The sequence below is a fragment of the Octopus sinensis genome, linkage group LG19 (assembly GCF_006345805.1).
Source record: "Octopus sinensis linkage group LG19, ASM634580v1, whole genome shotgun sequence".
Classification (NCBI taxonomy): domain Eukaryota; kingdom Metazoa; phylum Mollusca; class Cephalopoda; order Octopoda; family Octopodidae; genus Octopus; species Octopus sinensis.
Genome location: NC_043015.1, coordinates 40,434,227 through 40,447,605, shown reverse-complemented (window position 1 = coordinate 40,447,605; position 13,379 = coordinate 40,434,227). Strand labels below are relative to the sequence as shown.

The 13,379-nt window shown below is 42.1% G+C and overlaps 1 protein-coding gene across 8 annotated transcripts in view; it reads left to right on the top strand.

Moving 5' to 3' along the window:
• The window catches only part of LOC115222094 (fibronectin type-III domain-containing protein 3A), a 349,812-nt gene that overhangs the window by 315,156 nt on the left and 21,277 nt on the right, over nt 1-13,379 (top strand). For all 8 annotated transcript variants that reach the window (XM_036511332.1, XM_036511331.1, XM_029792195.2 and 5 more), the window contains 5 exons: nt 2,290-2,414; nt 3,737-3,896; nt 5,173-5,259; nt 6,194-6,332; nt 7,261-7,326. In XM_036511332.1, coding sequence (XP_036367225.1) covers nt 2,290-2,414; nt 3,737-3,896; nt 5,173-5,259; nt 6,194-6,332; nt 7,261-7,326 — 577 coding nt within the window. The remainder of the gene's footprint in view (nt 1-2,289; nt 2,415-3,736; nt 3,897-5,172; nt 5,260-6,193; nt 6,333-7,260; nt 7,327-13,379) is intronic.

Below are 13,379 nucleotides of genomic sequence, written 5' to 3'. Positions count from 1 at the left end.
GTAAGAAGTTTGCTTCCCAGCCACATGGTTCTGGGTTCAGTCCCACTGCGTGGCACCTTGGACAAGTGTCTTCCACTGTAGCCTTGGGCTGACTAAAGCCTTGTGAGTGGATTTGGTAGATGGAAACTGAAAGAAGCTTGTCGTATATATATATGTGTGTGTGTATGTCTTTCTGTCTGTGTTTGTCCACCGTCACCACTTGATAACCAGTGTTGGTTTGTTTATATCCTTGTAACTTAGCGGCTCAGCAAAAGAGATCAATAGAATAAGTATTAGGCTTAAAAACAAATAAAACTAAGTACCAGGGTTGATGTGTTTGACTAAAGTTCTTCAAGGGGGTGCTCCAGCATGGCCACAATCTGATGAATGAAAGATAAAATAGAAAAAAAAAAAAAATCTATTTGATTGAATTCATTTTGGTAGTAATAGTTGTTGTTGTTGTTGTTGTTGTTGTAGTGGTTGTTTAGCTGCTTCCATTCTCGTCTTTGAGAAAATGTAGGCAACTGAAGGCACCGAAATAAACGGGAGAATTCTTCAATCATTTTCGTCTGTGGAACCACTCACTCGTCACACGTCTATCGCAGGGTGATGGCGGTGGAGAACGTTTGAGAATGAAAAATTATGTTTTAGATTCTGAAGACTGCAAAACAGTTTTTGTCTTTGATTTTACGAGAATCATCTTTTTTTTCTTCTTTTTTTTTTTTTTTTTTTTTCTTCCGCTACACCGTCTTGAAGTGACTCTGAAGAATCTCCTTCATGTCTTGTTGTGTGGTCGACTCTTTTAAAAAGCAGTAAACTCATATTATATCAGCTTCAGCAGGTTTTTATCTGATAAGGCCTCTTTTAATATTCTCTTCTAGAGCAACTTTATATCCTCCAGCCAAATGTAGAATCTTACCATTTCTTTCTTCTTCTCTTTCTCATATAGTTGAGCAAATGACCCCGGGGGATAATTGGTTGCTGGGGTGAGCCGAGTGTGTTATTTCTGCTAAATTGTCTCACCCCCTGCCATCCCACATTTACCGATTCCTTCAATTAATATTTCAGGGTTTTGATTAATCTTCAGTTTATCTTTATAATTAAATTAAAATAAAATGTTTTGGTATTTAAAGAGGAGTGGAATAATGTCTGCTGCTTACAGACAAGAGGAAGAACTCGGTGTTTCTTGTTGTTTACTTTTGCATTTAAAGAGATTCTGGTTGTAGAAACGGGTGCGGCTCCGAACGTGTTTCGCAATTTAGAAAATATTTTGCAGTACTGGATGTTTCTGCCAACTTTTGTCGTTCTTTGTGATAGGAATAATGATTAGGGGTGGACTAGGAGGAAGAGAAGCAATAATTAGGGATGGATTAGAAGGGGGTGGGGGCAATGTTTAGGGGTGGATTAGAGGAAATGGGGGACAATGGTTAGGGGTGGATTAAAGAAAAGAGCAAATGATGGCTCTTGTTTGTGGATGATGAGCCATTATCTTTATCACTAGATACCGGTAATGTTTGTGGATTAATATTTTAGTTTGCTGTACGGTGGCAAGCTGGTACAACCATTAGCATGCCAGGCAAAATACTTAGTAGCATTTTGTATCTTGATGTTCTGGATTCAAATGCCACCGAGGTCGACTTTGCTTTTCATCCTTTCAGAGTCGATGAAGTAAGTACCAGTTGACTACTGGGGTTGATGTAATTGACTCTCCCCCCTCCCCTCTCCACAAAAGGGAAAAGTATCAGATACATTTCTGTCAAGGATGTCACTCTTGGAAACCTCATCTCTTTGGTTTGATTGGAAGATCGCCTGCCATTCTGTGTGTGTGTATGTCTTCTTTGTTCTAGATTCTTCTTCTCTGTCTCAGAACCAGTTAATATGGTTGTGAATTTGTTCACATTTGGTTTGATGTATTTCCATAAAGATCCAACCCTGGTATTGTACCAGATAAAACAGGAGGGGTTAGCATCTTGTCCCAGCTTCCTTCTACCATGGAAATACCAATGGAATCTTTAGAAAAACGGTGTAGAGAAGCAGAAAATAGAATTGGAGGGAAAGGAAGTCACAAGATTGATAGTTTTAAAAGCAAAACCTCTTGGGTTCCATACTCACTCATAATAAGTCAACCTACATCTTAGATTTCAGTGAGGTTTTATCAGGTTATCGCACTTGTTGACTTGGTTCTAATTAACCAAAGAGAAAGTCTTTATTTCCTCTCGTTTCCCTCCTTTTTTGCTGAATGACCCCTTAACCACCAATTCATTGGGTGCTAATGACTACCATGTTTTTTTTTCTTCTTATCTTTTCCAGGGCTTAAACAATGGAGAATTCTATGAAGTGTACAGTGGTTTAGTGAAACAGCATCGTGTTAACTATTTACAGGCTGGCACCAAGTATACTTTCCGGTTAGCTGCTATCAATAGCATTGGCAAAAGGTTCGTATGATGATGATGATGTTTTTTCTACTATAAGTTCAAGAGCTGAAAATTTTAGGGGAGTGGAGATAGTTGATATCATTGACCCCCACCACTGCTCAATTGGTATTTACTTTATCAATCCCAAAAGGATGAGTGGTAAAGTGAAACCTTGGTAGCATTTGAACTTAGAACATAAAGACAGACAAAATGCTTAAGCTTTTTGACTAATGTACTAATGGTTCTGCCAGCTTGATATCTTAATAATAATAATAATAGTTATAATAAATAATGATAATAATAATATGCTATATAGTTGATGCTGCATGCCTCTTTGACCCACAAATAGTCAAGTAGGAAGGCAAAAAGATAGTTAGATACAACCCACTTAAGTACAAAATAGCTTGGCTATGGAAAATGAAGAAGGTGAAGATAGTGCCCAATTATTGTTGGGTCCTTGGGGACAGTATCAGAAGAGATCAAAGGGAATATAAAGGAAATTGGAACAGGGTGCCCAGTGGCTGAGCTTCTTCATTTTGATGGGTGCAAAGTGTGCCGATGCCTGAGGTGGCTGTCAGGCCAAGGGCTGTATAGAAGAGCCAGAGGTATTTATTGCAGGGGAGGGTTGGTGGGGGAACAAGGAAGTACAAGTTGCTCTTTGCATTTTCATCATCTGATATCTGTCTCTTGGCATCCGTTATTTTCCATCATGTCTTTGGGAGACAATCACCAAGGACCACCCAGAGTGTTGGTATGTCCCAGTCGAGGGACCAGACCTGATGATAAAAATGGCTGTTAAATTGCCTCTTATAGCACCAGGTTTCCAGCCAGTTCCTGGATTTTATTCCACAGCCGATGTCAGCGCCGCCTTGACTGGCTTCCATGTCGGTGGCACGTAAAAACCACCAACCAATCGTGGCCGTTGCCAGCCTCCCCTGGTACCTGTGCCAGTGGCATGTAAAAAGCACCATCCATACGTGGTCAATGCCAGCACCACCTTGACTGGCTTCCGTGCTGGTGGCACATAAAAAGCATCAACCGATGGTGGCCGTTGCCAGTCCCTCCTGGCACATAAAAAAACACCCACTACACTCACGGAGTGATTGGCGTTAGGAAGGGCATCCAGCAGTAGAAACACTGCCAGATCAGACTGGAGCCTGGTGCAGCCTCCTGGCTTCCCAAACCCCAGTCGAACCGTCCAACCCATGCTAGCATGGAAAGCGGATGTTAAACGATGAGGATGATGATGAGGTTGCTGAAACAAAGTCTGAGAAGAAATTTCTGAAGACTATGGTAGAATCATAATTCCTGTTAACATTGTCCTTCTTTCTCTCTGTTTTCAGCCTTTTTAGTGAACTGACAAGTTATTGCACAAGTGGGACTGTTCCACCTCAACCTGACCCCCCTACAATCGCCACAAGTCAGATTAATTCCTTAAACCTCTCCTGGCTGAAACGACAAAGTGACGAGACTTTTACTTTACAAATGGAAGATGAGACAACTGTAAGTAAAACCTTTGGTGAGATTCCGCGACTGCTTTTGTGTGTGTGTGTGTGGTAGGGGAGGGGGTCGTGGTTTTATTGTTCAGAATGATTGCCCCGTAATCTTTGTTACACTGGTTCTGTCTTCTGTGATGGCTATTGTCTGAAAGTTTTTTTGTTTTTTTTTTGCATGTGGCGCAGGAGTGGCTGTGTGGTAAGTAGCTTGCTTACCAACCACATGGTTCTGGGTTCAGTCCCACTGCGTGGCATCTTGGGCAAGTGTCTTCTGCTATAGCCTCAGGCCGACCAATGCCTTGTGGGTTGATTTGGTAGACGGAAACTGAAAGAAGCCTGTCGTATATATATATATATGTATGTATGTGTGTATATGTTTGTGTGTCTGTGTTTGTCCCCCTAGCATTGCTTGACAACCGATGCTGGTGTGTTTACGTCCCCGTCACTTAGCGGTTCGGCAAAAGAGACCGATAGAATAAGTACTGGGCTTACAAAGAATAAGTCCCGGGGTCGATTTGCTCGACTAATGGCGGTGCTCCAGCATGGCCGCAGTCAAATGACTGAAACAAGTAAAGAGAGTACCATCGCTGGTCCATCCGTCTGTGTTTCAATGATAAATTACATTGGAACATTAATGGAACCAGACGCAAACTTACAACTCATATGTCATTATATAACATTACCTGTCATGTAACAGCATCGTAATAATATAACAACACACAACTACATGGTATAAACACCGTATGTGATGTAACAAATACGTCAGAATGACATAACAACATTTTACATGTCATGTAATGACTCGTCATAAAGATATTATTACCACATACGTCATTAATCATTACGATGTCAGGATCAGCGATGTAAGATCCTCCCATCATGTGATACATGATCATAACATATCCCCTTCATCAGGTGATATGATCACATTGAAGCTGAATTAATTTGCTAATAATGCACAACACTTTGTTTTTGGGGTGGTTTGAAATGTAAGATAAATCTGTTTTGATAGACATACATGTACAACCTCTCAGTGAAAAGTAAACAGAGTAGTTTTATTTCTCCATTGTGTAAATAAGACAAATCAGTTTAGTTGTGTCCTGGTTTGTATCTACTGTAAATAGCGATGATAATCTTTCTGTTTCTCTGATGAAGGTTCAGTAACTCATCAGAGTGATATTGGGGGGTTTTTTTTTCTGTCCACGGAGAGATAAAAACTTTTGATGTAACCACTTTGTTTACAGTTCACATAATATGATTCACTGTCTTCTTTCTTTTTCCAGGGACACGGTTTCCTTGTAGTCTACAATGGTCCAAACTGTAGCTATAAAGTGCCAAATCTACAACGGAACACTGACTACAGATTCAGGGTAAATAGAAATCACTTTATTTATCCATCATCATCATCACAAACATTATTAATATCAGTGATATCATCACCATAGCTATATTGTCATAATTTTTGTCTGTGCAAAACGGTATCAGCTGGCTGCAAATCCTCATTGAATGGCTTTTATCTAAAAAATTTCCTTCTCCAACATGGATTGTCTTCAGTATGACCCTTGGACACCATCTACCCATGACTGTATTGGGTGGCTGTTAATTGTCTTGAGTTCCTCTGCCCTTTGGACAGGTCTTGCCTTTCATCCAGCAGGGTATCCAAAAGTCACCCTGTAGATAGATATTTATATGATACATCATCATCATCGTTTAACGCCCGCTTTCCATGCTTGCATGGGTTGGACGATTTGACTGAGGGCTGGCGAACCTGATGGCTGCACCAGGCTCCAATATTGATCTGGCAGAGTTTCTACAGCTGGATGCCCTTCCTAACGCCAAATATATATTGTGTTATACAGTGCAGTACTGTACTCTATTTTTATTTATTAATTCATTTTTAGGTGTGAAAATGCTTATTTTACCACAGAAATAATTGCAGTCTAAAAAAATATTAATACCTATCGGCTGCAGAAACCTGTGACATACTGAGGAATTTGCAATATAAATTTACATAATTCAGCCAGAAAAATCTACAATGTACTGAGGGCGCGACAGGTGAACCATGATATACTGAATGCATGATAAGTGAACCATGGTTTGGTGAGGGATTACTGTGATATTAAAACAACGATGTTGTCACAAGTCAGAAGGAGAATTTGCCATTCCATCATATCAAATGTGTTTCTTTTATTTTCTAATATTTATACTTATTTTTTCGTTAAGTTGTTTTGAGTGTTCACCACATTTAATTAACTTTCCCGGTTAATCACCTGCTGATGTTGTTTCGTTTCTACCTAATTTTAGTTATCAGCCAAAAATGAAGAGGGTCCTAGCAAATGGAGTGAAATAGTCACCTACCAGACCCTTCCAGGACCCCCAGGTATACCAAGTAAAGTTCAGGTGAAGGGCAAAATCCATGCACATCACTTCAAAGTGACATGGGGTGAGTACGTTGTTTTGGTCCTTACTGACCTTTGGTCAACTGCATCTGCACACTGTGTTTATCTACCAATTCACTCAACATCTACACACACTATCTATCTATCTACCAATCCATCTATCTATTTATCTATCTCCAATCTATCTATACACACACACACAATTTCTTCATCTACACAACATCTACACACAGTATCTATATTGCTTACCAACCACATGGTTCCGGGTTCAGTCCTATTGCGTGGCACCTTGAGCAAGTGTCTTCTACTATAGCCTCGGGCCGACCAAAGCCTTGTGAGCGGATTTGGTAGACGGAAACTGAAAGAAGCCCATCATATACACATATATGTGTGTTTGTATTTGTCTACCCATCACTTGGCAACCGATGTTGGTGTGTTTACGTCCCCATAACTTAGCGGCTTGGCATAAGAGGTCAATAGAATAAGTACTAGGCTTACAAGTCCTGGGGTCGATATGCTCGACTAAAGGTTGTGCTCCAGCATGACTGCAGTCAGATGACTGAAACGAAAGAATATATATGTACGTACACACACAATGTCTTCATCTACATATTGTGTCTATCCACTCTATATCTACACACAGTATCTATCTATCTATCTATTTATTTATCTATCTATATGTCAGTCTGTCTATCTATCTAATTATCTATCTGTCTATCTATCTATCCAATTATATCTCTATTTATTTATTTATCTATTGGTTTGTCTATCTATCTGTCAGTCTATCTATCTAATTATTTATCTATCTATCTATACACACAACTTCTTCATCTACACATCATGTCTATACACACACCATATTTATTCTAAACTTTAAATTGTTCAAAAGATGTAACTGTTAAATTGTTTAGTCTGTTTGATGTTACCTTGGCTGTATATTAAAAGCTCTCCTTTTGATGACCTTCCCTACAGATCCCCCCAAGGATACAGGAGGCACTAAAGTGTTTAATTACCATGTGGAAATGGATGATGGTGAAGGTGAGTATTGTTTGATTAATTCAATCAACCAGCCATGACCGGCTGGTTGTGTTTTCCCCTTCAAGGTCGACCGGTTTTCTGTTGGGGCAGTAAACCTGCTTTGAAAACAAGTCCTACAGACATTCCTCATCTCTGTCTTGCACAAAGCTACAACTTGCTGCCACCACCCTCCGCCAAATGCAAACACCAAAACCTGTTGAGGCTTACTTTGTTATTTTTATTTTACTCAAACCATTGTCAGGCATCATCATCACCATTATCATAACCACCACCATCATCACCAACACTACAATCATCACCCCACCACCCACATCCGTTTTCCCATCCAGCAAATGCACTTTACCATCTTTTCATCCTTTCTGTGACTCTTAATATCTTCAGGTTTGAAATTTACCATTTCTTCTTTCTCTATTTTTGCTGATTTTTTCTTCTGACACACACACACACTCTCTCTCTCAGAGGAATGTGGTGAGTCACAGCATGACAATGATTTGGCACTCAGTTGTATGGTAGAGTGGAGATGAAGTCTGCATCAGAACTACCTGGTCCCAGGATCAATTCCAGTACACAGCACACCTTACCTAACACCCATCTACACACATCCACAGATCACAAGGGACCCATTTGATAAATTAGACAAACGCTGCTTACTTTTTTACCTGCAGGTGGCACGTAAAAAGCACCCACTACACTCGCGGAGTGGTTGGCATTAGGAAGGGCATCCAGCTGTAGAAACATTGCCAGATCAGACTGGAGCCTGGTGCAGCCCTGGCTTCCCAGACTCCGGTCGAACCGTCCAACCCGTGCTAGCGCAGAAAACGGATGTTAAACGATGATGATGATGATATATCATCATCATCATCATTTAACGTCCGCTTTCCATGCTAGCATGGGTTGGACGGTTCAACTGGGGTCTGGGGAGCCCGAAAGCTGCACCAGTCCAGTCAGATCTGGCAGTGTTTCTACAGCTGGATGCCCTTCCTAACGCCAACCACTCCGAGAGTGTAGTGGGTGATTTTATGTGCCACCGACACAGGTGCCAGACGAGGCTGGCAAACGGCCACGCTCGGATGGTGTTTTTTATGTGCCACCGACACAGGTGCCAGACGAGGCTGGCAGACGGCCACGCTCGGATGGTGTTTTTATGTGCCACCGACACAGGTGCCAGATGAGGCTGGCAAACGGCCACGATCGGATGGTGTTTGTTACGTGCCCACAGCACGGAGGCCAGTCGATGCGGTACGTTCGGATGGTTTTCTTGTGTGCCACGTGCCACCGGCACTGGTACCACAAATATACAAATTCCATTGATGTTCATCTATTTTGATTTGTTTTGATTTTCACTTGCCTCAACAGGTCTTCACAAGTGTCACAAGAAGGAAGGTATGCACAGGTGGACTGACTACGTCCCAGGTAGGGGCCATGGGTTATGGCCTGACTAGTCTTGCCGGGTCTTCGGATGGTGTTTTTATGTGCCACCGACACAGGTGCTAGATGAGGCTGGCGAACGGCCACGATCGGATGGTGTTTGTCATGTGCCCACCGCACTGACTACAGCACTGATGGATTTCTTGTGTGCCACAGGCACTGGTACCACAAAGATACAAATTCCATTGATGTTCATCTATATATATATATATATACACACACACAGAGCAAGGAGAGGGGAGACATGGCTGCATGGTAAAATATTAACTCCCCAAACCCTGTGGTATTGAGTCCAATCGGTACTTTGAGCAAGTATCTTCAACTATAGCCCTGAGCCTTATAAGTGGATTTGGTCAATGAAAACTGAAAGAAGCCCATTGTGTGTGTATTTGTGCTTCTTTATTTTGACATCGTATGATAGTTGTAAATGAGTGTCACTGCTGTACAAGTGGTGTCATTCATTTCTGATATTCTGTGAAAAGGTGCCTGGCCATGAGAAAATATTATTTTGCTTGGAAAAGATGAGAGTCAGTGACGGGTACAGTATCTGGCTGCAGAAAATCTGCCTCTGAATCCTGTCTGACCGATAGAAGAATGGAAAAATGGACATTAAATTATGATGAAATAAATCCACAAAGATATGTGTGTATATATATATATATATATATATATATAATATATATACATATATATACATACATATACATATTTGTGTGTGTGTATATATATAGATATATGGAGTGTGTGTGTGTGTGTATATATACATACATATATATATATGTATATATACACACACACACACTCCATATATATATATATATATATATATATATATATATATAATGTGTCTTTTGTTGGTGTATATTGACAAATGATGTAAACATGGGGGAAAACATGGAAAAAACCCGTCTGGAACCGGAAAATCTGTGTTTCTGGAATACAAAGGCTTCGTACAATGTTTGTTTTGGTGAAGAGAATTGTTGTCAGGAACAGAGTGTGGCTGTGTGACCGGCTCCCTGGGGAAGGTGGCACCGACAACACTCATTGTTCACCACTTGTTTGAGGCTATATACATACAACTGTCTCTGTATGTCTGTGTGTATATGTGTATATATGGTGAGAGAAGGAGAGAGTCATCAGGATCACTTGACTACAGACTGATTGAATGAACAACCCAAAGTATTATTGCTGTATAAAATGGTGATGATGATGATGATGGTGATGACATCACAATTAATTATCATAACAAATATTGGTTGTAGTAAAGATAGTGGTGGAGTTGGTAGTGATAATTGTGGTGGTCAAGGTGTTAGCAGTGACCATTATTACTGCAGTAATGGTGGTGGTGGTGGTGTTAATAGTCATAATTGTGGTGGTGGTGGTGGTGGTGGTAGTATTAGTAGTAGTAGTAGTGAAATGATTATTGTGGTGGTGGTGGTGGTGTTAATAGTCATAATTGTGGTGGTGGTGGTGGTGGTAGTAGTAGTAGCGGTAGTGAAATGATTATTGTGGTGGTGTTGGTGGTGGTATTGGTTTTATGTTAACTAGTTTTGGAGCCCCCCTTTGTTATTGTTTTTACATGCACCTCTCTCTCTCTCTGTCTCCCCACCTCCACCACCCCATTCTAGGGGTTAATTCAACCATCTACACCTCACCACCACCACTACCACCACCTTCATTTTCTACATTTAATAATGTTGCTGTAATCCTTTTAGTTGTTGTTGTTGTTGTTGCTATTCTTATTGTCACTTCCCCCCACCTCCCCACCGCCATTTCCATTGTTGTTGCTGTGATTAAGCGCACCTCCACCGCCACCACGACCACCATCACTGTCTACCCTTGGGCTGGGGGGTAGGTAGCCAAGTGTAGGAGGAAGTGGTGGTGATGTTGGTGGTTGTTGAAATAAGTTTGTCTTCATAGAGGAATCTTGACAGCAATATGGAAGTTTGGAAAGCAATTTGTTCATTGTAATATCCAACACACACACACACACACACACACACAACACACGTTGCCTTATAGCCCAGGGCTGTTGCACCGGGTAGGGTGGCACTTTACTTGAAATTCATCTCAAAAGGTGGTGATATTTGTTTTGGATATCAGCAACAAAGACATCCTGTTGACTCAGACACCCACACCCCTCTTCCACCGTCGCCACCCCTTCTTTAACCCTGCAGTTGATGACATCTCACTCCACCTTCTTTTAAATCATCCCCATACAGATGCCACTGTTGCAGAAAACAAAATCTTTCATAACCTTCAGCCCTCTGCATCAATTTGTCCCCTAATCACATCCTGTAACTACAAGTGACCCCCTCTCTTCCCCCCAGCCCCTACACAAACACCTTTGAACTGTTTCTTACCTCCAGGTTCAATCACTCTCGCACCACCACCACCACTCTCCCCAACCTATCAGGTTTGTCTGACCACTTCCTTATTACAACTACCCACCTACCACCACCACCACCACTACTACTATTCCCCCGCCCCCTCTGCTAAACTCTGTGCCACCTCGTGTTAGCCCCAAGTGATCAGAAGTTGACTCTAATTGAACTCCCTCCTTAGCAACACATGTCCATCACCTTTAATCTATCAGCAGGTGACTGAAACCATCATTGCATATGTCTTTAACCCCCAACATCTCACACTCAACCAAGACCCTCAACTTCCAGGTCCCTCCAAGTGATCCATTCATTGCCCTGCTCCACTTCAGGGTTTATAAATGTTTAGAGAAAGTTACCTTAACCCCTGTGAACTGGACATCTTTCACCCCACACTGCAGCTTTTCCAAGTCCACTCATTATGTGAAACCACAAAGGATACCTCTGTACATTGCATGACTTCCAAGCTCTCCAACTTCTCAGACTGCAGCCGATTCCTTTTGATTCCTGGCCAAAAGCATCTCTGCCAGCTCCCTAGAATCTTCCTGTGCTCTGTTGCTTGACCTTGATGGTTCTGTGAGAAATACTCCCTATTTATTACAGCTCACTTTTGAGTAGGGGGTCAGGGTGGCACAAGATCCACCCTATTTACATCTCATTTTGAGTAGGGGTTTGGGGGTGGCACAAGACCCTCCCTATTTACAGCTCAGTTTGCATTGACCACTTTGTCTACTAAGTAAATCTTCTCCAGACATATTGCTTTCCATTCCAACAGGCCAACCAACACATAACCCTAACCTCACCTTACACATTCTGCCAACTTCAAAAACAACTCCTGTGGCTTCAAACCAACCAGCAAACCCAACAATGTCCTTTTCAGTATCCCCAAGCACTTTACTCCAGAACTAGCTGCTACCCTCACCAAAATCTTCAAAGGTCTGTCCTGATCTGTCGAAATTCACTAGAGTGTTTCCCATTGCCTTTAAGGTTAACTCCTTGGACCCTGACCACAACCACCCTCTCACATTCACTTCCATTATCTGTAATAAAGACACCTGTTAGCAACCACCTTCTCTGGCTTCTGAATTTTCTCTCTCTCTCTCTTCAATGACCACCACTACAGTTTTCATAAAGCCAGATCCATGAGAGACGTCCTTGGGAATCTAGTGAAAAGACAGCGTTGTTGCCCTCAGCATCTGTAAACCTTTTGGCCCTCCCTGAATCCCCTTTTGTCCTCCATCCATTTTCTATTAATTAAATCACTAACTCCCTATCAATTCATAACCATTGTGGCACGACTGGTGGGGCCCTCTCTCCCTCTTTCACCCACATCCTCACTTATGTTGTTCCCCCCAGAGTTCAGTTTTGTCTTCCACATTCTGCCTTCTGTACATAACAACCTATTTGTCATCGCCTCCAACAATGCCCACCCCAACAGAGGCAATACCACCCTACATTCCTCCTTAACTGTCATCCACACTTCACACCAAACCTGCCCTCACTCCATAAACAGACCCCTCACAAACATCCTCCAATGGTGCTCTACCAATTTTGTCTTCATCCACAAAAACACACAATTATAGAACTTATCAAGAAATTACCACAACCATCCATTTCATCATCATCATTTGACATCCACTTTCCATGCTGGCATGGGTTAGACAGTTTCACATGGAGCGGGCCAACTGGTTGCCCAGGCTTCATGTCTATCTTGGCATGGTTTGTACGGCCGGATGCCCTTCCTAATGCCAACTGCTCAAGAGAGTGTGCTGGGTGCCTTTTGCGTGTCACCAGCACCCGACTAGAATCCTCACAATCACATCAAACTCTGAGCCTTGCAGATCACTGAGGGTCTCTTTCTGACAAATGCACACATCTTCAACAAAGACTGGTCATCCTCTTCGAGGATAGAAAATATTTCACCCCACCCCAATGCAGGTGAGACCCACGATGGAGTGCCGATAATCCTACATCTAGGATGATGCTGTTGCTACACACACATTTTTAGAACATACCCTAAGAAAGACTACTCCATTTGTTAGTGTAAAGTCACTCACTAGCACCAATCCCCCAAACCAATCTCCCGTCCACCAACATGCGCTGTGTCCTCTCTCTCGGCCTTTTCCTACCACTACTACAGTAGCTTCTGCTCCATGGAGCTCGCTGGTTTTGTGCCACCCCCACCCCCTACTCAAATACACTGTCTCCGTTTTCTCCACCTCCCCACCCCCAACCTCGTCTGCA